The sequence below is a fragment of the Oncorhynchus masou genome, chromosome 23 (genome assembly GCF_036934945.1).
Source record: "Oncorhynchus masou masou isolate Uvic2021 chromosome 23, UVic_Omas_1.1, whole genome shotgun sequence".
Classification (NCBI taxonomy): Eukaryota; Metazoa; Chordata; class Actinopteri; order Salmoniformes; family Salmonidae; genus Oncorhynchus; species Oncorhynchus masou.
Genome location: NC_088234.1, coordinates 11,122,599 through 11,150,023, shown reverse-complemented (window position 1 = coordinate 11,150,023; position 27,425 = coordinate 11,122,599). Strand labels below are relative to the sequence as shown.

Below are 27,425 nucleotides of genomic sequence, written 5' to 3'. Positions count from 1 at the left end.
CACGCTGAGGTCTGTCCAACGCTGGTCCGACCAAGCTGATTCCACACTCCAAGACTGCTTCCATCACGTGGACTGGGACATGTTTCGTATTGCGTCAGGCAACAACATTGACGAATACGCTGATTCGGTCTGCGAGTTCATTAGAACGTGCGTTGAAGATGTCGTTCCCATAGCAACGATTAAAACATTCCCTAACCAGAAACCGTGGATTGATGGCAGCATTCGCGTGAAACTGAAAGCGCGAACCACTGCTTTTAATCAGGGCAAGGTGACTGGTAACATGACTGAATACAAACAGTGCAGCTATTCCCTCCGTAAGGCTGTCAAACAAGCTAAGCGTCAGTACAGAGACAAAGTAGAATCTCAATTCAACGGCTCAGACACAAGAGGTATGTGGCAGGGTCTACAGTCAATCACGGACTACAGGAAGAAATCCAGCCCAGTCACGGACCAGGATGTCTTGCTCCCAGGCAGACTAAATAACTTTTTTGCCCGCTTTGAGGACAATACAGTGCCACTGACACGGCCTGCAACGGAAACATGCGGTCTCTCCTTCACTGCAGCCGAGGTGAGTAAAACATTTAAACGTGTTAACCCTCGCAAGGCTGCAGGCCCAGACGGCATCCCCAGCCGCACCCTCAGAGCATGCGCAGACCAGCTGGCTGGTGTGTTTACGGACATATTCAATCAATCCCTATACGAGTCTGCTGTTCTCACATGCTTCAAGAGGGCCACCATTGTTCCTGTTCCCAAGAAAGCTAAGGTAACTGAGCTAAACGACTACCGCCCCGTAGCACTCACTTCCGTCATCATGAAGTGCTTTGAGAGACTAGTCAAGGACCATATCACCTCCACCCTACCTGACACCCTAGACCCACTCCAATTTGCTTACCGCCCAAATAGTTCCACAGACGGCGCAATCTCAACCACACTGCACACTGCCCTAACCCATCTGGACAAGAGGAATACCTATGTGAGAATGCTGTTCATCGACTACAGCTCGGCATTTAACACCATAGTACCCTCCAAGCTCGTCATCAAGCTCGAGACCCTGGGTCTCGACCCCGCCCTGTGAAACTGGGTACTGGACTTCCTGACGGGCCGCCCCCAGGTGGTGAGGGTAGGCAACAACATCTCCACATCTGACCCTCAACACTGGGGCCCCACAAGGGTGCGTTCTGAGCCCTCTCCTGTACTCCCTGTTCACCCACGACTGCGCGGCAACGCACGCCTCCAACTCAATCATCAAGTTTGCGGACGACACAACAGTGGTAGGCTTGATTACCAACAACGACGAGACAGCCTACAGGGAGGAGGTGAGGGCCCTCGGAGTGTGGTGTCAGGACAATAACCTCACACTCAACGTCAACAAAACTAAGGAGATGATTGTGGACTTCAGGAAACAGCAGAGGGAACACCCCCTATCCACATCGATGGAACAGTAGTGGAGAGGGTAGTAAGTTTTAAGTTCCTCGGCATACACATCACAGACAAACTAAATTGGTCCACTCACACAGACAGCATTGTGAAGAAGGCGCAGCAGCGCCTCTTCAACCTCAGGAGGCTGAAGAAATTCGGCTTGTCACCAAAAACACTCACAAACTTCTACAGATGCACAATCGAGAGCATCCTGGCGGGCTGTATCACCGCCTGGTACGGCAACTGCTCCGCCCACAACCGTAAGGTTCTCCAGAGGGTAGTGAGGTCTGCACAACGTATCACCGGGGGCAAACTACCTGCCCTCCAGGACACCTACACCACCCGATGTTACAGGAAGGCCATAAAGATCATCAAAGACAACACCCACCCGAGCCACTGCCTGTTCACCCCGCTATCATCCAGAAGGCGAGGTCAGTACAGCGGCATCAAAGCTGGGACCGAGAGACTGAAAAACAGCTTCTATCTCAAGGCCATCAGACTGTTAAACAGCAACCACTAACATTGAGTGGCTGCTGCCAACACACTGACTCAACTCCAGCCACTTCAATAATGGGAATTGATGGGAAAGGATGTAAAATATATCACTAGCCACTTTAAACAATGCTACCTAATATAATGTTTACATACCCTACATTATTCATCTCATATGTATACGTATATACTGTACTCTATCATCTACTGCATCCTTATCTAATACATGTATCACTAGCCACTTTAACTATGCCACTTTGTTTACATACTCATCTCATATGTATATACTGTACTCGATACCACCTACTGTATCTTGCCTATGCTGCTCTGCACCATCACTCATTCATATCTTTATGTACATATTCTTTATCCCCTTACACTGTGTATAAGATATTAGTTTTGGAATTGTTAGTTAGATTACTTGTTGGTTATTACTGCATTGTCGGAACTGGAAGCACAAGCATTTCGCTACACTCGCATTAACATCTGCTAACCATGTGTATGTGACAAATAAAATTTGATTTGATTTGAAACATCATACAATATTTATTTAATTGCATTTAAAAGGTTCATGCATGATGAAACATGTTACCAATGTACTTAATCACCTACCTCTCTCATCCCTCTTTTTCTCTCTCTCTGTCTGCCTTCCTCACTAATTTATTCCTCTAAAATATACATTTTCCCTCCAGTTCATCCCTCTCCCTCTGACCAGTCCCTTCCATATTATGTCAGGGCAAATTTGACCAATCACCGCATGATTACCGCATGAAACTGACCAATCACCGCATGATTACCGCATGAAACTGAACAATCACCGCATGATTACCGCATGAAACTGACCAATCACCGCATGATTACCGCATAAAACTGACCAATCACCGCATGATTACCGCATGAAACTGACCAATCACCGCATGATTACCGCATGAAACTGACCAATCACCGCATGATTACCGCATAAAACTGACCAATCACCGCAAGATTACAGCATAAAACTGACTAATCACCGCACTACATAACCTTGTCAGCCCGTTTTCGTGACAAATAGGACATCAGTGCATATTGCCATGCAAAATGCCAGAATTACAGCAAGTGTTTTTGACTGCAAATGTCTGATAAAAAAAACCTAGCAACTCAGAGAAATCCTGGAGGGACTGTAACATACAGATAACTACCAAAATGAAGGAAACCCCAGCATCTTAATACAGTTGGTAACTGACAAAATTAAGGAATCCCAGCATCTTAATATAGTTGGTAACTGCCAAAATTAAGGAATCCAAGCATCTTAATATAGTTGGTAACTGCCAAAATGAAGGAAACCCCAGCATCTTAATATAGTTGGTAACTGCCAAAATGAAGGAAACCCATCATCTTAATACAGTTGGTAACTACCAAAATTAAGGAATCCCAGCATCTTAATACAGTAAATAACTACCAAAATGAAGGAACCCAGCATCTTAATACAGTAGGTAACTGCCAAAATGAAGGAAACCCCAGCATCTTAGTACAGTAGGTAACTTCCAAAATGAAGGAAACCCCAGCATCTTAATACAGTAGGTAACTGCCAAAATGAAGGAAACCCCAGCATCTTAATAGGGCGTTGGGCCACCATGAGCCAGAACAACTTTGGTGCACCTTGGCATAGATTCTACAGGTGTCTGGAACTCTATTGGAGGGATGCAACACCGTTCTTCCATGAGAAATTCTATCATTTGGTGTTCAACGTTGACATTTGGTGACTGAGACACACACACACACACACACACAGTTCCAGAGCCGTGTGTAAATTAAAGGTTTTATTATTTATTATTATCAAGCGCCAAGCTTCAACTATATCTGACACAATGGGAGATGTCCAGCAGTGTGTGTGTGTGTGTGTGTCCAATGTGGGTTTTGGTGTTTTCCAGGCGGAGATAATCGGCCAATAGGGTTGATTGAGTCGGCCTCCAAGGTCACACTGTTTGTGTGTGTAGATGTGTGTGTTCCTAAGTGTGTGTGTGTGTGTGTGTGTGTTTGTGTGTCACCAAGGTGGTGTTTAGAGGCGGGGATAGTGTTGATTGAGTTGGCCTCCAAGGTCACACTGTTTGATGATGTGTGTGTGTGTGGATGTGTGAGATTGTGTTCCTCAGTGTGTGTGTGTGTGTGTGTTCGTGCCTGTGTGTGTGCCTGTGTGTGCCTGTGTGTGTGTGTGTGTTCGTGCATGTGTGCGGGTGTGGGTGTGTTCGTGCCTGTGTGTGTGTGTGTGTGCCTGTGTGTGTGTGTGCCTGTGTGTGCCTGTGTGTGTGTGTGTGCCTGTGTGTGTGTTTGTGTAAAAGCATCTTTCCAATTTTCCTTAAAGTGCAAGTGAAGATAATAAGCAATTGATCCTTTTGCAAACGGCTTATGTGGCATCGATATGAGTCAGAAACATTTATTCTAATATATATTATTTACAGAAAACTCATTCAACTATTTAATGAAGTTGTGTGGAGAAAGGACTGCGGCGCGGGGGGGGGGGGACTCAAGAGGGGTGATGAAATTAATTAACAGTGATCCGAATTTGCAAATTGTTCAAACAGATCCTCAAGGTAGATGGATGATTTTAAATATGTTATTGGACCATAAACAGATGTGTCTCACTAACTTCTTTGGGGAAGGGAGCAGTATTGGGTAGCTTGGATGAAAAACATGCCCAAATTAAGCTGCCTGCTACTCAGCTGTAAAAGCTAGAATATGCATATAATTAGTCAATTTGAAAGAATAGAAATAGAAAACACTGACGTTTCTAAAACTGTTTGAATGTTGTCTGTGAGTTTAACAGAACTCATATGGCAGGCAAAAAACTGGGGGAAAAAACACCAGGAAGTGGGACATCTGAGGTTTGTAGTTTTTCTGTGGGATATTTGTTATGTTTCACTTCCCAAGGCTTCAACTAGATGTCAACAGTGTTTAGAACCTGTTTTGAGGATTCTACTCTAAAGGAGGGGCTCATAAGGGCTCTTTCAGTGAGTGGTCTGGCAGAGTGCCACAGCCTCGGTCTGGCGCACTCACGTGAAAGGTAGCTACTGGGATTCCTGGGAGTGCATTCTGATGAAGATCATCAAAGGTAAGTGAATATTTAAAATGCTATTTCTGAGTAATGTTGACTACCCAATATGGCGGGTATCTTTTTGGCTGCTTTGTTGTCTAAAGGCTGCACTCAGGTTATTGCATGGTTTGCTTTCTCCATAAAGAATTCTAAGTTTTTTTAAATCTGACACAGCGGTTGCAATAAGGAGAAGTTTATCTAAAGTTCCATGTACAATAGTCATATCTTCATCAATGTTTATTATGACTATTTCTGTCATTTGATGTGGCTCTCTGCACAATCACCGCATGTGTTAGAACTACTGAACGTAACGAGCCAATGTAAACTCAGATTTTTTTATATAAATATGAACTTTATCAAACAAAACATAACATCAAGTCCTTTGAGTGTCATCTGATGAAGATCATCAAAGGTTAGTGATTAATTTAATCTCTATTTCTGCTTTTTGTGACTCTTTGGCTGGAAAAAAATGGCTGTGTTTTTCTGTGGCTTGGTGGTGACCGAACATAATCGTTTGTAGTGCTTTCGCTGTAAATCCTTTTTGAAATCAGACACGGTGGCTGGATTAACGAGAATTTGATCTTTGAAATGGTGTAAAATACTTTTATGCTTGAGGAATTTTAATTATGAGATTTTTGTTGTTTTGAATTTGGCGCCCTGCATGGGGGTTCCGCTAGCGGAAGGGGTTACCAGTCCTAGACAGGTTAATCTATACGGTCCAAAAAACAATGATCCAAGCTTCTTTGAAAATATATATAATAATATATCAAGCCTACAATAAGCAGTTATTGTCCAGTTTAAATATGATCAATTATTTAGGCTAAAAACAACCTGAATATAAACATCATTTGACGTGTTCCTATAAACTTTACGGATACAATTTGGACTTTTTGTCTACCTGCTGTGACTGTGTTTGAGCCTGTGGATTACTGAAGAAAACACGTGAACAAAACTGAGGTTTTCGGATATAAAGAGAGACTTTATCGAACAAAAATGAACATTTATTGAATAAATGAATGTCTTCTGAGTGCAACCATATGAAGATCATCAAAGGTAAGTGATTCATTTTATCTCTATTTCTGACTTGTGTAACTCTTCTACTTGACTGGTTACTGTTTGTAATGATTTGTCTGCTGGGCTATGTTCTCAAATAATTGTAAGGTATGCTTTCGCCGTAAAGCCTTTTTGTAATCTGACACCGTGGTTGGATTCACAAGAAGTTAATCTTTAAACCTATGTAAAATAGTTGTATCTTTTCTGAATTTTTCTAATGAGTATTTGTGTATTTGAATTTGGCGGTCTGCAATTTCACTGGATGTTGGCCAGGTGGGACGCTAGCCTTCCACAGACCCTAGAGACCTGTCTCCTCCCCTTCATCTACACTGATTGAAGTGGATTTAACAAGTGACATCAATAAGGCATCATAGCTTTCACCTGGATTCACCTGGTCCGTCTATGTCATGGAAAGAGCAGCTGTCCTTTATGCTTTGTATACTCAGTGTATAAATGATCAAAATGAATTGAAAGCATTAAATGAAACCATTAAAACATGTACAACATGAAGATATTGTACCATTTGTACTGTAAAATTTATTGAGGGTTCTTTACTAGTCCCGTAGATGGGCTATTCAATGTTAAACCAATTTTGCCACGGTTGCACACCGGCCGGCTGAAGCTAATTGGCTAAAGAAGTTGGCTAGCTTGCTACACTGTTACAAATTATCTAGAAGGGAAAGTGACTATAACTGTGTACTGTTTTGGCAGTGTGAATGTCCAAACGCTTCCCACGTTCAAACACACACACAAGAGACACGACATCAAAGCACGCCCCCAAAGATCCAAATATCGTTCTCAGTGGCATTTCTTAATGAAGAGAATTGAAACCAAGGCTAAATCAGGAAGTTCAGCCTCCATTTAAAGCGTGATCTCTCTCTCTCTCTCTCTCTCTCTCTCTCTCTCTCTCTCTCTCTCTCTCGTCTCTAAGAGTATCAATATTACTGCTGTTCCGCTACCTTGTGTGTAATATGTTAACAAGATAAATGACAGAAGAAAACCGCTGGGAAAAGACTTTAGAGTGCTAATGATATTATATATATTAATGATATTATGGGCTGGAAATCCAACTCCATCGTTCATTGAAGTTAACACAACTGGTTTACAATCATTTTAATGATCATTTCACCGTTGTTTGAATTCGGTCAAGTTTGTGTGGAAGAGGTGGAAAAACTATGGTTATCGATCAATAACAATCAGCCACCTGATATAGACAACATAGATGAGAAACTATTGAGAATGGTAGCAGACTGTATTACCACCTGATACAGAGAACATAGATGAGAAACTATTGAGAATGGTAGCAGACTGTATTACCACCTGATACAGACAACATAGATGAGAAACTATTGAGAATGGTAGCAGACTGTATTACCACCTGATACAGACAACATAGATGAGAAACTATTGAGAATGCTAGCAGACTGTATTAGCACCTGATATAGACAACATAGATGAGAAACTATTGAGAATGGTAGCAGACTGTATTACCACCTGATACAGACAACATAGATGATAAACTATTGAGAATGGTAGCAGACTGTATTACCACCTGATACAGACAACATAGATGAGAAACTATTGAGAATGGTAGCAGACTGTATTACCACCTGATACAGACAACATAGATGAGAAACTATTGAGCATGGTAGCAGACTGTATTGCCACCATGTCTTTAACTAAAGCCTGAAAGGAGTGTGTCCACAGGTGGGGAAGGAAGCTAAAGTAATTCCACTACCTAAACATAGTAAAGCCCCCTTTGCTGTCTCTAACAGCCGACCAATCAGTTTCCTGCCTGTTCTTAGTAAACTTGACTTAGAGAATTGTATTTGAACAAATACAATGTCACTTTATAGAGAACAAATTAACTACTGACTTTCTGCATGCATATAGAGAAAGGCACACCACTTGCACTGCACTGACTCAGATGACTGATGATTGGCTAAAATAAATGGATAATAAGATGATAGTTGGAGCTGTTTTGTTAGATTTCAGTGCAGCCTTTGATGTTATGGAAAAAGACTCACTTGTCACGGCTTTACATCCCCCTACTATCACATGGTTGGAAAGTTTTTTTATCCAGTAGAACCCAGAGAGTCTTCTTCAATGTAAGCTTCTCTAACGTCAGATATGTAGAGTGAGGTGTCCATCAGGGCGGTTGCCTCGGGCCGTTACTCTTCTCTATTTTAACAAATGATTTTCCACTTGTCTTTCAAGAAGATAAAATGACTATGTATGCTTATGATTGTACACTATACACATCAGCACCTACAGCCAGTGCGCTCACTGAGACTCTTAGCAAGGAGTTACAGTCAGTATCAGAATGGGTCATTAACAATACACTGGTCTTAAAAACATCGAAAACCAAAAGCATTGTGATTGGTTCAAAACATTCTCTAAGACCTAAACCTCAACTGGAGTTGTAGATAAAAGGGCGTGACCATTGACCAAGTTGAAGAAGCTGAACTCCCAGGAGTAACATTGGATGGTGAGTTATCATTGGTCAAGTCATATTGACAAAGACGTTGTGAAGACGGGGAGAGGTACGTCTGGAACAAAAATTATATTCTGTGTTTTTTGACACAAAGATCAACAGTTGTTCAGGATCTTGTCCCATCATCTGTCCAGTAATATGGTCAGGTGCAACAAAGAAAGACCTTGCAAAGCTGCAGCTGGCTCAAAACCAAGCAGCATGCTTTGCCCTTAACAGCAAACACATCATCCTTGGTGTCCACATCACCAAGAAACTTTCATGGTCCAAACACACCAAGACCGTTGTGAAGAGGAGCACGACAACACTTTTCCCCCCTCAGGAGACTGAAAAGATTTGGCATGGGTCCCCAGATCCTCAAAAAGTTCTGAAGCTGCACCATCGAGAGCATCCTGATCGGTTGCATCACTGCCTGGTATGACAACTGCTTGGCGCTACAGAGGGTTGTGCGCACGGCCCAGTACATTACTGGGGCCAAGCTTCCTGCCATCCAGAACCTATACACTAGACGGTGTCAGAAGAAACACCCAAAATTTGTCTCCAGTCACCCAAGTCATAGACTGTTCTCTCTGCTAACACACGGCAAGCGGTACCGGAGCGCCAAGTATAGGGCCGAAAGGCTCCTTAACAGCTTCTACCCCCAAGTCATTCGACTGCTGAACAATTAATCAAATGGCCACCTGGACTATTTACATTTGTTTTTACACTGCTGCTACTCACTGTTTATTGTCTATGCATTGTCACTTCACCCCTACCTACAAGTACAAATGACTTTGATAGCCTCCACACTGACTCACTACCGGTATCCCCTGTATATAGCCTCCACACTGACTCAGTACCGGTACCCCCTGTATATAGCCTCCACACTGACTCACTACCGGTATCCCCTGTATATAGCCTCCACACTGACTCAGTACCGGTACCCCCTGTATATAGCCTCCACACTGACTCACTACCGGTACCCCCTGTATATAGCCTCCACACTGACTCGGTACCAGTACCCCCTGTATATAGCCTCCACACTGACTCGGTACCGGTACCCCCTGTATATAGCCTCCACACTGACTCGGTACCAGTACCCCCTGTATATAGTCTCCACACTGACTCACTACCGGTACCCCCTGTATATAGCCTCCACACTGACTCAGTACCGGTACCCCCTGTATATAGTCTCCACACTGACTCGGTACCGGTACCCCCTGTATATAGCCTCCACACTGACTCGATACCGGTACCCCCTGTATATAGCCTCCACACTGACTCGGTACTGGTACCCCCTGTATATAGCCTCCACACTTCCTTGAGCTGCATTGTTGGTTAAGGGCTTGTAAGTAAGCATTTCACAGTAAGGTTGTTCTCAGCGCATTTGACAAATAAAGTTTGATTTGATTTGAACATGCATGATAGTCTTTCATGGTTGAGGGTTGAGGAGAAACTAACTGCTTCTCTCCTAGTCTTTTTAAGAAACATTTGTGTATTGAAAAATGCCTAACAACTTGTACAATCTATTTGCATACATTCAAAACAGACATAGATACCCCACCAGACAGGCCACTATGGGTTTCTTCACGGTACCCAAAACAAAAACAGACTTAATGCGTTGCTTAATTATGTATAGAGCCATGTCATGGTGGAATGCTCTGTCACCAGAGGCAAAAAACAAGTTTCGCTTTAAAAACAGCACCTCTCCTCTCTCTAAAGTTCTAATTTAATTTAAATATAACAATATTACTATGCATATAACTATATGAATATGTATGTCATAATTTTGGTGTATTTCCAATACATAACTATCATTTTCTTATTTGTATTTAACTTCTTGAGACTAAGGGGCAGTATTTTGATGTTTGGATGAAAAACATGCCCAAATGAAACTGCCTATTTTTCAGGCCCAGAAGCTAGAATATTTATATAATTGGCAGATTAGAATCGAAAACACTCTAAAGTTTCCAAAACTGTCAAAATATTGTCTGTGAGTATAACAGAACTGATATTGCAGGCAAAAATCGGAGGAAAATCCAACCAGTAAGTGCTGTTAATCTGAAAACTCTCTGTTCCATTGCATGCCTTCCCTCCATTTAAAGGGATATCAACCAGATTACTTTCCCTATAGCTTCCACAAGGTGTGAACAGTCTTTAGACATAGTTTCAGGCTTTTATTCTGAAAAATGAGCGAGAATGATCACATTGCGTCAGTAGATAGCTGGGTGTACCCAGAGTTTTGCATGCACGAGCAGCATGGAGCAGACCTTTTCTCTCTCTCTCTCCTATTGAAAAAGCTACCGTCCGGTTGAAATATTATTTATTATTTATTGTAAAAACAACCTGAGGATTGATTATAAAAAACGTTTGACATGTTTCTACGAACTTTACTATTTGGAATTTTCTTCTGCCCGTCGTGATCTGCACGAGCCTCAGGATTCCTAAACAAAACGTGCCAACCAAATGGAGGTTTTTGGATATAAAAAATAATCTTTATCGAACAAAAGGAACATTTATTGTGTGACTGGGAGTCTCGTGAGTGCAAACATCCGAAGATAATCCAAGGTAAGTGATTCATTTTATTGCTTTTCGGACTTTCGTGACCAATCTACTTTGCTGTTTGTAATGTTGTCTGCTGAGAGCGATGTCCTCACATAAATGTTTGGTTTTCTTTCGCTGTAAAGCTTTTTTGAAATCTGACAGGCCAGGTGGATTAACATGTGAGAGACGCGTAACTCTGGACCCTGATCTCTCTTTTAAAGAACATATGAAGACTTTTTCAAGGACAGCTTTTTTCCATCTATGTAACATTGCAAAAATCAGAAACTTTCTGTCCAAAAATGATGCAAAAAAATGAATCCATGCTTTTGTCACTTCTAGGTTAGACTACTGCAATGCTCTACTTTCCGGCTACCTGGATAAAGCACTAAATAAACTTCAGTTAGTGCTAAATACGGCTGCTATAATCCTGACTAGAACCCATTTTTTTATCATATTACTCCAGTGTTTGCCTCTCTACACTGGCTTCCTGTCAAGGCAAGGGCTGATTTCAAGGTTTTACTGCTAACCTACAAAGCATTACATGGGCTTCCTCCTAGCTATCTCTCTCATTTGGTCCTGCCGTACATACCTACACGTACACTACGGTCACAACACGCAGGCCTCCTAATTGTCCCTAGAATTTCTAAGCAAACAGCTGGAGGCAGGGCTTTCTCCTATAGAGCTCCATTTTTATGGAATGGTCTAACTATCCATGTGAGAGACGCAAACTCGGTCTCAACCTTTAAGTCTTCACTGAAGACTCATCTCTTCAGTGGGTCAAATGATTGAGTGTAGTCTGGCCCAGGAGTGGGAAGGTGAACGGAAAGGCTCTGGAGCAACGAACCGCCTTGCTGTCTCTCCCCTCTTTCCACTGGGATTCTCTGCCTCTAACCGTATTACAGGGGCTGAGTCACTGGCTTACTAGGGCTCTTTCATACCGTCCCTAGGAGGGGTGTGTCACTTGAGTGGGTTGAGTCACTGATGTGATCTTCCTGTCTGGGTTGGCGCCCCCCCTTGGGTTGTGCCATGGCGGAGATCTTTGTGGGCTATACTCGGCCTTGTCTCAGGATGGTAAGTTGGTGGTTGAAGATATCCCTCTAGTGGTGTGGGGGCTGTGCTTTGGCAAAGTGGGTGGGGTTATATTCTTCCTGTTTGGCCCTGTCCGGGGGTGTCCTCGGATGGGGCCACAGTGTCTCCTGACTCCTCCTGTCTCAGCCTCCAGTATTTATGCTGCAGTAGTTTATGTGTCGGGGGGGGCTCGGGTCAGTTTGTTATATCTGGAGTACTTCTCCTGTCCTATCCGGTGTCCTGTGTGAATTTAAGTATGCTCTCTCTAATTATCTCTTTCTCTCTTTCTTTCTCTCTCTCGGAGGACCTGAGTCCTAGGACCATGCCTCAGGACTACCTGACATGATGACTCCTTGCTGTCCCCAGTCCACCTGGCCGTGCTGTTGCTCCAGTTTCAACTGTTCTGCCTGTGATTATTATTATTTGACCATGCTGGTCATTTATGAACATTTGAACATCTTGGCCATGTTCTGTTATAATCTCCAGCCAGCACAGCCAGAAGAGGACTGGCCACCAATCATAGCCTGGTTCCTCTCTAGGTTTCTTCCTAGGTTTTGGCCTTTCTAGGGAGTTTTTCCTAGACACCGTGCTTCTACACCTGCATTGCTTGCTGTTTGGGGTTTTAGGCTGGGTTTCTGTACAGCACTTTGAGATATCAGCTGATGTACGAAGGGCTATATAAATAAATGTGATTTGATTTGATTACCAACAAGCTAAACAGTGTTTTGGTATATTCCACTTGTGATTTCATGAAAATTAAAATATTTTTGGTAATTTAATTTGAATTTGGCGCTCTGCAATTCAGCGGATGTTAATGAAAATGATCCCGCTAACGGGATGGGTAATCCAAGAAGTTAATGTAATATCTGATGTTGTTCTCATCTACAACTTGTCTGGACTCTGTCATGTGTTTATATGCTTTATCTGGACACCAGGAAGATGCTGCATGTGCCAATGTGGATCCTAATGAACTAACCTACACAGTGTGTGTGTGTACAACCACCTGTCACACACAGACACACACTGTGAACTCTCTTTGTCCCTCCATTTGTTCAGACAGAAACATAATTTCCTAATTAAAGTCATTATTTAATCAAGGCTTTGGCTGAGTGGCTGAGCAGAGAGAGAAAGACGCACGCACACACACACACACACACACACACACACACACACACACACACACACACACACACACACACACACACACACACACACACACACACACACACACACACACACACACACACACACACACACACACACACACACACGGGCCATTTTAGTAATCAGCCATGTAAGACCATTTAATATGGATGATGGGATAACACACATCTGCCTGGGTCATTGCAGGACGAGCTGTGTGTGTGTGTGTGTGTGTGTGTGTTAGGGGTGTCTGCAGGACATGGTACAGTGGTTAACATCAATATGCTATGAAGCCCTTATGGCTACCGGAGCGCCAAGTCTAAGACCAAAAGACTCCTTAACAGCCTCTACCCCCAGGCCATCAGACTGCTGAATTACTAAACTAATCAAATGGCCACTACCCCCTTTGTTTTTACACTGATGCTACTTGCTTTTTATTATCTATGCATAGTCACTTTACAAATGACCTTGATTAACCTGCACCCCCGCATATTGACACGGTACCAGCACCCACCTGAATTTAGCCTCGTTAATGTTATGTACATTTCTTGTTTTACTTTTTGATTGATTTGATTTTTTTTTAACTTTAGTTTATTTCGTAAATATTTTATTAACTCTATTTCTTGAACTGAATTGTTGGTTAAGGGTTTGTAATAAGCATTTCACGGTCAGGTCTGAACCTCTTGTATCGGCGCATGTGATACTGTGATGTGATACTGTGATGTGATACTGTGATGTGATACTGTGATGTGATACTGCATGTGATACTGTGATGTGATACTATGATGTGATACTGTGATGTGATACTGTGATGTGATACTGCATGTGATACTGTGATGTGATACTGTGATGTGATACTGTGATGTGATACTGTGATGTGATACTGTGATGTGATACTGTGATGTGATACTGCATGTGATAATTTAATTTAATTTGTTTTGTTTTTCAATTGAAGTCGTAGCAGGTGGATTGCAATGCTGTATGTGTCTGTGTTTCAGTGTGTGTGTTACAAGACATAGTGTGTGTGTGCGTATGTGTATGTGTGTGTGTGTGTGTGTGTGTGTGTGTTCTGTTCTCCCATAGCTCCCACACTACCATTTTAGGTACATTATCCATCCTAGATACATTATCCATCCAACGGGTAGATAGATAGACAGACAGGGATAGACAGACAGAGATAGAGAGAGAGAGAGAGAGAGAGAGATAGGGGGAGACGAGAGAGAGAAACATAGAGAGAAACAGACATAAACAGAGAGAAACAGAGAGACAGGGAGAGACTAACAGACAGAAACACAGAGAGAGAAACAGCGAGAGAAACAGCGAGAGAGAAACAGAGAGAGAGAGAGAGAGAGAGAGAGAGAGAGAGAGAAACAGAGAGACAGGGAGAGAAACAGAGAGAGAGAGACAGGGAGAGAATAACAGACAGAAACAGAGAGAGAAACAGAGAGAGAGAGAAACAGAGAGAGAGTGAAACAGAGAGAGAGAGAGAAACAGGGAGAGAATAACAGACAGAAACAGAGAGAGAGAGAAACAGAGAGAGAGAGAGAAACAGGGAGAGAATAACAGACAGAAACAGAGAGAGAGAAACAAACAAACAGAGAGAGAAACAGGGAGAGACTGACAGACAGAAACAGAGAGAGAGAAACAAACAAACAGAGAGAGAAACAGGGAGAGACTGACAGACAGAAACAGAGAGAGAGAAACAAACAAACAGAGAGAGAAACATGGAGAGACTGACAGACAGAAACAGAGAGAGAAACAAACAAACAGAGAGAGAAACAGGGAGAGACTGACAGACAGAAACACAGAGATAGAAATCGAGAAAGAGAAATCGAGGGAGAAAAAACAGAGAGAAATGGAGGGAGAGGAAACAAGAGAGAACAGAGGGAGAGAAAACAAGAGAGAGAAATGGAGGGAGAGAAAACAAGAGAGAACAGAGAGAGAGAAAAAACAAGAAAGAGAAATAGAGAGAAAACAAGAGAGAACAGAGAGAAAACAAGAGAGAGAGAAATGGAGGGAGAGAAAACAAGAAAGATAAATAGAGGGAGAGAAAACGAGAGAGAACAGAGGGAGAGAAAACAAGAGAGAGAAATGGAGGGAGAGAAAACAAGAGAGAACAGAGGGAGAGAAAACAAGAGAGAGAACAGAGGGAGAGAAAATAAGAGAAAACAGAGGGAGAGAAAACAAGAGAGAGAACAGAGGGAGAAAAAACAAGAGAGAAACAGAGGGAGAGGAACAGAGACTATTGATTACTATTGTTACTGACTGTCCCATTGACAATGTACGCTTTGGCAATATGTACATTCTTACGTCATACCAATAAAGCAAATTGAATTGAATAGAGCAACAGAGAGAGAGACAGACAGTACAGAAATAATGATCCAATATCCCAAAGTGACACCAACACCTTAATGCACTCACAGAGACAGAGACAGTTTACACAAACGACACTAACAGAACATTTAGATAGTGTACACTACACCAACAGAACATTTAGATAGTGTACACTACACTAACAGAACATTTAGATAGTGTACACTAACAGAACATTTAGATAGTGTACACTACACTAAAAGAACATTTAGATAGTGTACACTAACAGAACATTTAGATAGTGTACACTACACTAACAGAACATTTAGATAGTGTACACTAACAGAACATTTAGATAGTGTACACTACACTAACAGAACATTTAGATAGTGTACACTACACTAACAGAACATTTAGATAGTGTACACTACACTAACAGAACATTTAGATAGTGTACACTAACAGAACATTTAGATAGTGTACACTACACTAAAAGAACATTTAGATAGTGTACACTAACATAACATTTAGATAGTGTACACTACACTAACAGAACATTTAGATAGTGTACACTACACTAACAGAACATTTAGATAGTGTACACTACACTAACATAACATTTAGATAGTGTACACTACACTAACAGAACATTTAGATAGTGTACACTACACTAACAGAACATTTAGATAGTGTACACTACACTAACAGAACATTTAGATAGTGTACACTACACTAACAGAACATTTAGATAGTGTACACTACACTAAAAGAACATTTAGATAGTGTACACTAACAGAACATTTAGATAGTGTACACTACACTAACAGAACATTTAGATAGTGTACACTAACAGAACATTTAGATAGTGTACACTACACTAAAATAACATTTAGATAGTGTACACTAACAGAACATTTAGATAGTGTACACTACACTAACAGAACATTTAGATACTGTACACTACACTAAAAGAACATTTAGATAGTGTACACTACACTAACAGAACATTTAGATAGTGTACACTAACAGAACATTTAGATAGTGTACACTACACTAAAAGAACATTTAGATAGTGTACACTACACTAAAAGAACATTTAGATAGTGTACACTACACTAACAGAACATTTAGATAGAGTACACTACACTAACAGAACATTTAGATAGTGTACACTAACAGAACATTTAGATAGTGTACACTACACTAAAATAACATTTAGATAGTGTACACTAACAGAACATTTAGATAGTGTACACTAACAGAACATTTAGATAGTGTACACTACACTAACAGAACATTTAGATAGTGTACACTAACAGAACATTTAGATAGTGTACACTAACAGAACATTTAGATAGTGTACACTACACTAACAGAACATTTAGATAGTGTACACTACACTAACAGAACATTTAGATAGTATAAACTACACTAACATAACATTTAGATAGTGTACACTACACTAACAGTACATTTAGATAGTGTACACTGCACTAACCGAACATTTAGATAGTGTACACTAACAGAACATTTAAATAGTGTACACTAACAGAACATTTAGATAGTGTACACTACACTAACAGAACATTTAGATAGTGTACACTACACTAACAGAATGTTTAGACCAGGTACATATCACCAACATAATGTTTAGATAGGGTACATATCACTACTATTACATAGAAATAACATACTGTTTAGATAGGGCACAGAGCACGCACATAATGTTTAGACAGGGTACATATCACTAATATAATGTTTAGACAGGGTACATATCACTAACAGAATGTTTAGACAGGGTAGATATCACTAACATAACAGAATGTTTAGATAAGGTACATATCACGAATATAATGTTTAGTCAGGGTACATATCACTAACATAATGTTTAGACAGGGTACATAGCACTAACATAATGTTTAGACAGGGTACATAGCACTAACATAATGTTTAGACAGGGTACATAGCACTAACATAATGTTTAGACAGGGTACATATCACTAACATAATGTTTAGACAGGGTACATAGCACTAACATAATGTTTAGACAGGGTACATATCACTAACATAATGTTTAGACAGGGTACATAGCACTAACATAATGTTTAGACAGGGTACATAGCACTAACATAATGTTTAGACAGGGTACATATCACTAACATAATGTTTAGACAGGGTACATAGCACTAATATAATGTTTAGCACTAACAGATTATTTAGATAGGGTACTCATAGACCATTGAGCACTACAACCTGACATACTGTAGCACCCCAAGTCTAGCAGCTAGTTGGGCCACCAGGTAATCCTTCAACACACATGTACATGCACTACTTCACTAATATAGTCCTACAGAGACAGACACACAGACAGAGAGAAACAGACAGAGACAGAGGGAGAGAGAGAGAGAGATCTCTCTGTCTCTCTCTCTGTATCTACTTCACTTGCTTTGGCAATGTTAACATATGTTTCCCATGCCAGGGAAACCTATTGAATTGAATTGAGAGAAAGAAAGACAGACAGAGATACTGAGAGAAACAGAGAGAAATACAGAGAGAGAGAGAGAGACAGACAGGGGGATACTGAGAAAGACAGAGAGACAGACAGCAAGAGACACAGACAGAGAGAGACACAGACAGGGAGATACAGAGAGAGATAGAGAGAGAGAGAGAGAGAGAGAGAGAGAGAGAGAGAGAGAGAGAGAAAATTGGAAAACACTAAACAAACAACAACACGAAGAATTATCTATCCAAAATGGAGATGTATGGGTAAACCACTTCTCCAATCTTTTTGGCTCTATAACAAAGAATAAAGAGCAAAAACATATACATGATCAAATACAGATCTTATAATCAACTATTAAAGACTACCATAACCCACTGGATTCTCCAATTACTTTGAATGAGTTACAGGACAAAATAAAAACCCTCCAACCCAAAAAGGCCTGTGGTGTTGATGGTAGCCTCAATGAAATGATCAAATATACAGACAACAAATTCCAATTGGCTATACTAAAACTCTTTAACATCATCCTTAGCTCTGGCATCTTCCCCAATATTTGGAACAAAGGACTGATCACCCCAATCCACAAAAGTGGAGACAAATTTGACCCCAATAACTAACAGCATCAATAGTAACCTTGGGAAAATCCTCTGCATTATCATTAACAGCAGACTCTAAAATTTCCTCAATGAAAACAATGTACTGAGCAAATGTCAAATTGGCTTTTTACCAAATTACCGTACAACAGACCATGTATTCACCCTGCACACCCTAATTGACAACCAAACAAACCAAAATAAAGGCAAAGTCTTCTCATGCTTTGCTGATTTAAAAAAAGCCTTCGATTCAATTTGGCATGAGGGTCTGCTATACAAACTGATGGAACGTGGTGTTGGGGGAAAACATACAACATTATAAAAGCCATGTACACAAACAACAAGTGTGCGGTTAAAATTGGCAAAGAACACACAAATTTCTTCACACAGGGTTGTGGGTGGGGTGAGACAGGGATGCAGCTTAAGCCCCACCCTCTTCAACATATATATCAACGAATTGGCGCGGGCACTAGAAAAATCTGCAGCACCCGGCCTCACCCTACTAGAATCCGAAGTCAAATGTTTTGCTGATGATCTGGTGCTTCTGTCACCAACCAAGGAGGGCCTACAGCAGCACCTAGACCTTATGCACAGATTCTGTCAGACATGGGCCCTGACAGTAAATCTCAGTAAGACCACAATAATGGTGTTCCAAAAAAGGTCCAGTCACCAGGACCACAAATACAAATTCCATCTAGACACTGTTGCCCTAGAGCACACAAAAAACTATACATACCTTGGCCTAAACATCAGCGCCACAGGTAACTTCCACAAAGCTGTGAACGATCTGAGAGACAAGGCAAGAAGGGCATTTTGTACCATCAAAAGGAACATAAATTTCAACATACCAATTAGGATTTGGCTAAAAATACTTGAATCAGTCATAGAGCCCATTGCCCTTTATGGTTGTGAGGTCTGGAGTCCGCTCACCAACCAAGACTTCACCAAATGGGACAAACACCAAATTGAGACTCTGCACGCAGAATTCTGCAAAAATATCCTCCGTGTACAACGTAGAACACCAAATAATGCATGCAGAGCAGAATTAGGCCGATACCCACTAATTATCAAAATCCAGAAAAGAGACGTTAAATTCTATAACCACCTAAAAGGAAGCAATTCCCAAACCTTCCATAACAAAGCCATCACCTACAGAGAGATGAACCTGGAGAAGAGTCCACTAAGCAAGCTGGTCCTGGGGCTCTGTTCACAAACACAAACACACCCTACAGAGCCCCAGGACAGCAGCACAATTAGACACAACCAAATCATGAGAAAACAAAAAGATCATTACTTGACACATTGGAAAGAATTAACAAAAAAACAGAGCAAACTAGAATGCTATTTGGCCCTACACAGAGAGTACATAGTGGCAGAATACCTGACCACTGTGACTGACACAAAATTAAGGAAAGCTTTGACTATGTGCAGACTCAGTGAGCATAGCCTTGCTATTGAGAAAGGCCGCCGTAGGCAGACATGGCTCTCAAGAGAAGACAGGCTATGTGCTCACTGCCCACAAAATGAGGTGGAAACTGAGCTGCACTTCCTAACCTCCTGCCCAATGTATGACCATATTAGAGAGACATATTTCCCTCAGATTACACAGATCCATAAAGAATTTGAAAACAAATCCAATTTTGATAAACTCCCATTTCTACTGGGTGAAATTCCACAGTGTGCCATGACAGCAGCAAGATTTGTGACCTGTTGCCACGAGAAAAGGGCAACCAGTGATGAACAAACACCATTGTAAATACAACCCATATTTATGCTTATTTATGTTATCTTGTGTCCTTTAACCATTTGTACATTGTTAAAACACTGTATATATATAATATGACATTTGTAATGTCTTTATTGTTTTGAAACCTCTGTATGTGTAATGTTTACTGTTAATTTTTATTGTTTATTTCACTTTATATATTCACTTTATATATTATCTACCTCACTTGCTTTGGCAATGTTAACACATGTTTCCCATGCCAATAAAGCCCTTGAATTCAATTGAATTCAATTGAGAGAGAGAGACACAGACAGAGAGATACAGAGAGAGAGAGATACAGAGAGAGAGAGAGATACAGAGAGATACAGACAGACAGACAGACAGACAGACAGACAGACAGACAGACAGACATACAGACAGGGGGATACTGAGAGAGACACAGACAGACAGACAGACAGACAGACAGACATACAGACAGACAGACAGACAGACAGACAGACAGGGGGATACTGAGAGAGACACAGACAGACAGACAGACAGACAGACAGACAGACAGACAGAGAGACAGACAGACAGACAGACAGACAGACAGACAGACAGACAGACAGACAGACAGACAGGGGGATACTGAGAGAGACACAGACAGACAGACAGACAGACAGACAGACAGACAGACAGACAGACAGACAGACAGACAGACAGACAGACAGGGGGATACTGAGAGAGACACAGACAGACAGACAGACAGACAGACAGACAGACAGACAGACAGACAGGGGGATACTGAGAGAGACACAGACAGACAGACAGACAGACAGACAGACAGACAGACAGACAGACAGACAGGGGGATACTGAGAGAGACACAGACAGACAGACAGACAGACAGACAGACAGACAGACAGACAGACAGACAGACAGGGGGATACTGAGAGAGACACAGACAGACAGACAGACAGACAGACAGACAGGGGGATACTGAGAGAGACACAGACAGACAGACAGACAGACAGACAGACAGACAGACAGACAGACAGACAGACAGACAGACAGACAGACAGACAGACAGGGGGATACTGAGAGAGACACAGACAGACAGTCAACACACAACAGAGTACTCCCAAGTCTAACATTTAGCAGGGCCACCACGGGTAATCCTCCAACAGACTGATCTGTTTTGACTAGGCAAAGGATCACATCCTAATGTAGCCTAATGGTCTTGGCTGAGATTAAGAGATATGGCTAGGGTAACGACCTTTACTCACCCACACTGCGTCCAAGTATTGACGGAAGTTGGTTTGACATATTGACAAGGAGAGCAAGCTAGCTAACTTACGATGTTAGTTGTTCCAACTTCAAAAGCACTTCAACGAGCTCATCTTGCATTTACAAATCCCCCAACTGGAAAATACGAGATGGACCAAGGACAATGTGAATGTACCATCAGATGAGAGAGATAGGAGGTTATGGGTATTGTAGTCCTTCTTTACCATATAGTACAGGGGTTATGGGTATTGTAGTCCTTCTCTGTCATATAGTCCAGGGAGTATGGGTATTGTAGTCCTTTACCATACAGTATGTGGGTATTGTAGTCCATCTTTACCGTATAGTACAGGGGTTCTAGGCATTGTAGTCCTCTTTACCATATAATACAGGGGTTATGGGTATTGTAGTCCTTAAGCATATATTACAGGGATTATGGGTATTGTAGTCCTTCTAACCATGTATTACAGGGATTCTCAAGTACTATTTGAGAAGGCCCGGATGGATATTGTAATTTATCGGCCTAGTACCAAACCCCCACCTCACAACCCATGGCACGCCAAACTGTTCACACACCTCTTGTTGGCGCAGAGAAAATGGTGCAGTTTTAAAGCTCATTTCCTGCAGTTCGACACACGTGTGTGTTTATATGATACCAGGGGTCGAAGCCCGACCCAGTCCCCCCTGCCCCCAACAAAAAAAAAAATAGTCGGGACCGGGGTTCTGGGTCCAGATCCGGACCGCTGCCCACCAGTGAGTATGGGGGATGTAGTATATAGATCAGTGATATTGGCATCACTAGTATCCCCACCAGTGAGTATGGGGGATATAGTATATAGATCAGTGATGTATGCATCACTAGTATCCCCACCAGTGAGTATGGGGGATATAGTATATAGATCAGTGATATTGGCATCACTAGTATCCCCACCAGTGAGTATGGGGGATATAGTATATAGATCAGTGATGTATGCATCACTAGTATCCCCACCAGTGAGTATGGGGGATATAGTATATAGATCAGTGATATTGGCATCACTAGTATCCCCACCAGCATGTCTATGGGTACTGTAGTTTCCCCAAGATAAGGGCTGATGGGTTTATGACTGAAGTAGTTGTACTCACCATAGAGTATGTTGATCAGTGATATTGGCATCACCAGTATCCCCACCAGCATGTCGGCCACGGCCAACGACCTCAGGAAGAAGTTTGTAGCGTTCTGAAGCTTCTTCTCCAGTGAGACGGCCAGAATCACCAGGATGTTTCCGCCCACCGTCAGCGCGATGATGACGAGGATGAGAAGCGCCGGCCAGTTCTTCTCCTTCAAAATACAACCAAACTTCATTTGTATAGCTTGCACCATAGAAATAGAATGACTAGAATGGTCAGTACAGGTGCATCAAAGCAGGGACCGAGAGACTGAAAAACAGCTTCAATCACAAGGCCATCAGACTGTTAAACAGCCATCACTAACATTGAGTGGCTGCTGCCAATACATGTAAAAAATGTATCACTAGCCACTTTAAACAATGTCACTTAATATAAGGTTTACATCCCCTATATTACTCATCTCATATGTATATACTGTACTCTATACCATCTACTGCATCTTTATGTAATAGATGTATCACTAGCCACTTTAAATAATGCCACTTAATATAATGTTTATATACCCTACATTACTCATCTCATATGTATATACTGTACTCTATATCATCTACTGCATCTTGCCTATGCCGTTCTGTACCATCACTCATTCATATATCTTTATGTACTTATTCTTCATCCCTTTAAACTTGTGTGTTTAAGGTAGCTGTTGTGAAATTGTTAGGTTAGATTACTCGTTGGTTATTACTGCATTGTCGGAACTAGAAGCACAAGCATTTCGCTACACTCGCATTAACATCTGCTAACCATGTGTATGTGACAAATAAAATGTGATTTGATTTGATGTGATGACGAGAGCAGTCATAGAACATCTGAACCTTTGACCATGGCAGATAACTGGTAAACTAATGGGTACACTCAAAATACCTACCCTGGTATTGAAGTGATAGTTTTTCTATATATAGCACATTCCGTAGCAACAGCATTAACAATCTATAATAATAATATTAATAACAGAGACAAATAAAAACAATACAAAAACACAGTTAAACCGTCTGACCTTCATGGGCGATGCTCTCAACACCGCCTCCGCCGGTGATCCCAATGACAGGTTGGTGTCCGCTCCCCCGTCCCCGGACCCCAGGGTAGACTCTGGTTTAGTCCACGGTAGGTGGAGTTATTCCCCCCTGGCCAGACCATCCAGCCCCCCATCTCCAGAGAGGGCGTGGTGGAAGAACCAAAGCCCCCCAGTAAGGCTACTCCTCCTGGGGTTCCCATCCTGGGATGGTCCCCTGGGGTCTGGAGGTCCTGGCTGGACCTGGACTACACCCCAGTCACCACCAGAGGGGGGCAGTGGACCCACCCAGAGGCCCACAGGTCATCAGGATACTTGGGATTGGCTTGGTTGGGGGTTAAAAGGTGTTTTCTCGTTGTGGATAGTCCAAGTTCATCCACTTAGATAGTCCTATCGGGACATTCAGAGAGTTGGGGGTCGACTTGGTCTGGGTTCTAGGGTAAAATAGTATTCTGGTGTTGTCTCATTACGTTCACAAAAGGAACCAGTCCAGACTCCAGTTAAGGTCCACTTGGAAGTACTCTGATGTTCATTGTGATTGTAGTGTTCTTTTGAAGTAGAGCAGCAAAAGGTTCTGGGGACAACGCCCCTGACCCTAAGCTGAGTGTAGGCTTTAGCTCAGCAGGCCAACACAGTCTTGTAGGAAGAGTCCACTGTGGTTTTCCAGGAAGGGCTTCTTTCGAAGACCTTTGTGTTGTTGGTTACTTTCCTCTTTCAGATAAGAAGCATCGGTTCTTCTTCTCCATGTTCAGAAAGCACTAGAGAAAAGGAAAGACAACAGTGAGATGGACTGTGTATAATTGTTTTATTTAGTTAAGAATGTATTCTTATTTTCAACGACAGACCAGGAACAGTGGATTAACTGCCATGATCAGGGGCAGAGAGACAGTTTTTTTACCTTGTCAGCTCAGGGATTTGATCTTGCAACCTTTCAGTTACAAGTCCAACACTCTAACCACTAGGCTACCTGTTGCCCCTGCGCACGTTTGTGTGTGAGTGTGCATGTGCGTGTATGTGTGGACGTGTTAAACTATACTTGTGGGGGCCCCACAAGAATAGTAAACAAACAAAAATGTTGTTAGTCCCCACAAGGTCAAATGCTATTTCTAGGGGGTTTGGAGTTAAGGTTAAAATTAGTGTTAAGGTTAGCATTAAGTTTAGGGTCATGGTTAGGGGTTAGGGAAAATACGATTTTGAATGGTACTGAATCGTGTGTCCCAACAAGGTGTGTTACTGCAACCTTAAAGGTCCTTAATGATGTCACCATTGCCCTTTATTCTAAGCAATGTTGTGCTGCTATTTTTATTGACTTGGCCAAAGCTTTTGATACGGTAGACCATGCCATTCTTGTGGACCGGCTAAGGAGTTTTGGGGTCTCTGAGGGGTCTTTGGCCTGGTTTGCTAACTACCTCTCTCAAAGAGTGCAGTGTATAATGTCAGAACATCTGTTGTCTCAGCCACTGCCTGTCACCAAAGGGAGTACCCCAAGGCTCGACCCTAGGCCCCAAGCTCTTCTCAATTTACATCAACAACATAGGTCAGGCAGTAGGAAGCTCTCTCATCTATTTATATGCAGATCATACAGTCTTATACTCAGCTGGCCCCTCCCCGGATTTTGTGTTAAATGCTCTACAACAACGCTTTCTTAGTGTCCAAAAAGCTTTCTCTACCCTTAACCTTGTTCTGAACACCTCCAAAACAAAGGTCATGTGGTTTGGTAAGAAGAATGCCCCTCTTCCCACAGGTGTGATTACTACCTCTGAGGGTTTAGAGATTGAGGTCGTCACCTCATACAAGTACTTGGGAGTTTGGCTAGACGATACACTGTCCTTCTCTCAGCACATATCAAAGCTGCAGGCTAAAGTTACATCTAGACTTGGTTTCCTCTATTGTAATCGCTCCTCTTTCACTCCAGCTGCCAAACTAACCCTGATTCAGATGACCATCCTAACCAAGCTAGATTACGGAGACATAATTTATAGATCGGTAGGATAGGGTGCTCTCTAGCGGCTCGATGTTCTTTACCATTCGGCCATCAGATTTGCCACCAATGCTCCTTATAGGACACATCACTGCAGTCTATATTCCTCTGTTAGCTGGTCATCTCTGTAAACCCGTAGCAAGTCCCACTGGTTGATGCTTATTTATAAAACCCTCTTAGACCTCAGTCCCCCTTATCTGAGATATCTACTGCAGCCCTCATCCTCCACATACAATACCTGTTCTGCCAGTCACATTCTGTTAAAGGTCCCCAAAGCACACACACTCCTGGGTCGCTCCTCTTTTCAGTTCGCTGCAGCTAGTGATTGGAACGAGCTGCAACAAACACCCAAACTGGACAGTTTTATCTCAATCTCTTCATTCAAAGACTAAATCCTGGACACTCTTACTGACAGTTGTGGCTGCTTTGTGTGATGTATTGTTGTCTCTACGTTCTTGCCCGTTGTGCTGTTGTCTGTGCCCAATAATGTTTGTACCATATTTTTGTGCTGCTACCATGTTGTGTTGCTACCATGATGTTGTCATGTTGTGTTGCTACCATGTTGTTGTCATGTTGTGTTGCTACCATGCTGTGTTGTCATGTGTCGCTGCCATGCTGTGTTGATGTCTTAGGTCTCTCTTTATGTAGTGTTGTGTTGTCTCTCTTGTCATGATGTGTGTTTTGTCCTGTATTTATATTTGATTTTATATTCCTGTTTAATCCCCCGTCCCTGCAGGAGGCCTTTTGGTAGGCCGTCATTGTAAATAAGAATTCGTTCTTAAAACTGACTTGCCTAGTTAAATAAAGGTTAAATAAATACAATTTTAAAAAGTTATACAAGGCTGTGTGTGTGTTTACGTGTGTGTATCTGTTTACTTGAGATAAACAGCCTACAGCCTCGAATGCCTATAAAACTAATGCAGTTCGGGAGGCTTAGAATAATGAAATGGGATACACTTATATGGGCTGCATTCCAAATGGAACCTTTTCCATTGCCCCTATGGGCCGTGGTCAAAAGTAGTGCACTATATAGGGAATAGTGTGCATATTGAGAAGCAGCCCTGGCGTTGTTCAGGTAATACGTCCCAGCCTGCCAGGGCCCCACAGGGAAACAGGGCAGTAAACAGGGCAGTAAACAGGGCTGTCAAACAGCAGGATAGAAAGGATCAAATAGATGACAAGAGAACAACTATTCAACATGTACAGTACCAGTCAAAAGTCTGGACACACCTACTCATTCCAGGGTTTATCTTTATTTATGTGTTCGTATTTTCTACATTGTAGAATATTAGTGAAGACATCAAAACTATGGAATAACACATATAGAATCGTGTAGTAACCATAAAGTGTTAATCAAATCAAAGTATGTTTTATATTTGAGGTTCTTCAAAGTTGCCACCCTTTGCCTTGATGACGGCTTTGGGAGACATACAGAGCCAACCTTGGGGTCATACTGTAGCTTAATGATGACCATGATTCATCATGGTGTCTATTTCTCTCTCGCTCCACCCCCCCTCTCTATCTCGCTCTCCCCCTCTCCATCTCTCTCTCCCCCCTCTCCCCCTCTCTATCTCACTCTCCCCCTCTCCATCTCTCTCCCCCTCTC

The 27,425-nt window shown here is 42.0% G+C and overlaps 1 protein-coding gene across 1 annotated transcript in view; it reads right to left on the bottom strand.

The window, feature by feature from the left end:
• Positions 1–23,899, bottom strand: part of LOC135510299 (5-hydroxytryptamine receptor 2C-like) — a 59,536-nt gene extending 35,637 nt beyond the window's left edge. The window contains exons 1-2 of the mRNA XM_064931112.1: positions 23,824–23,899; positions 22,782–22,977 (exon numbers count right to left, since the gene is read on the bottom strand). Of these exons, the coding sequence (XP_064787184.1) occupies positions 22,782–22,977; positions 23,824–23,829 (202 nt within the window). The 5' untranslated portion in view covers positions 23,830–23,899. The remainder of the gene's footprint in view (positions 1–22,781; positions 22,978–23,823) is intronic.
• Between the last annotated feature and the right edge of the window lie 3,526 nt (positions 23,900–27,425).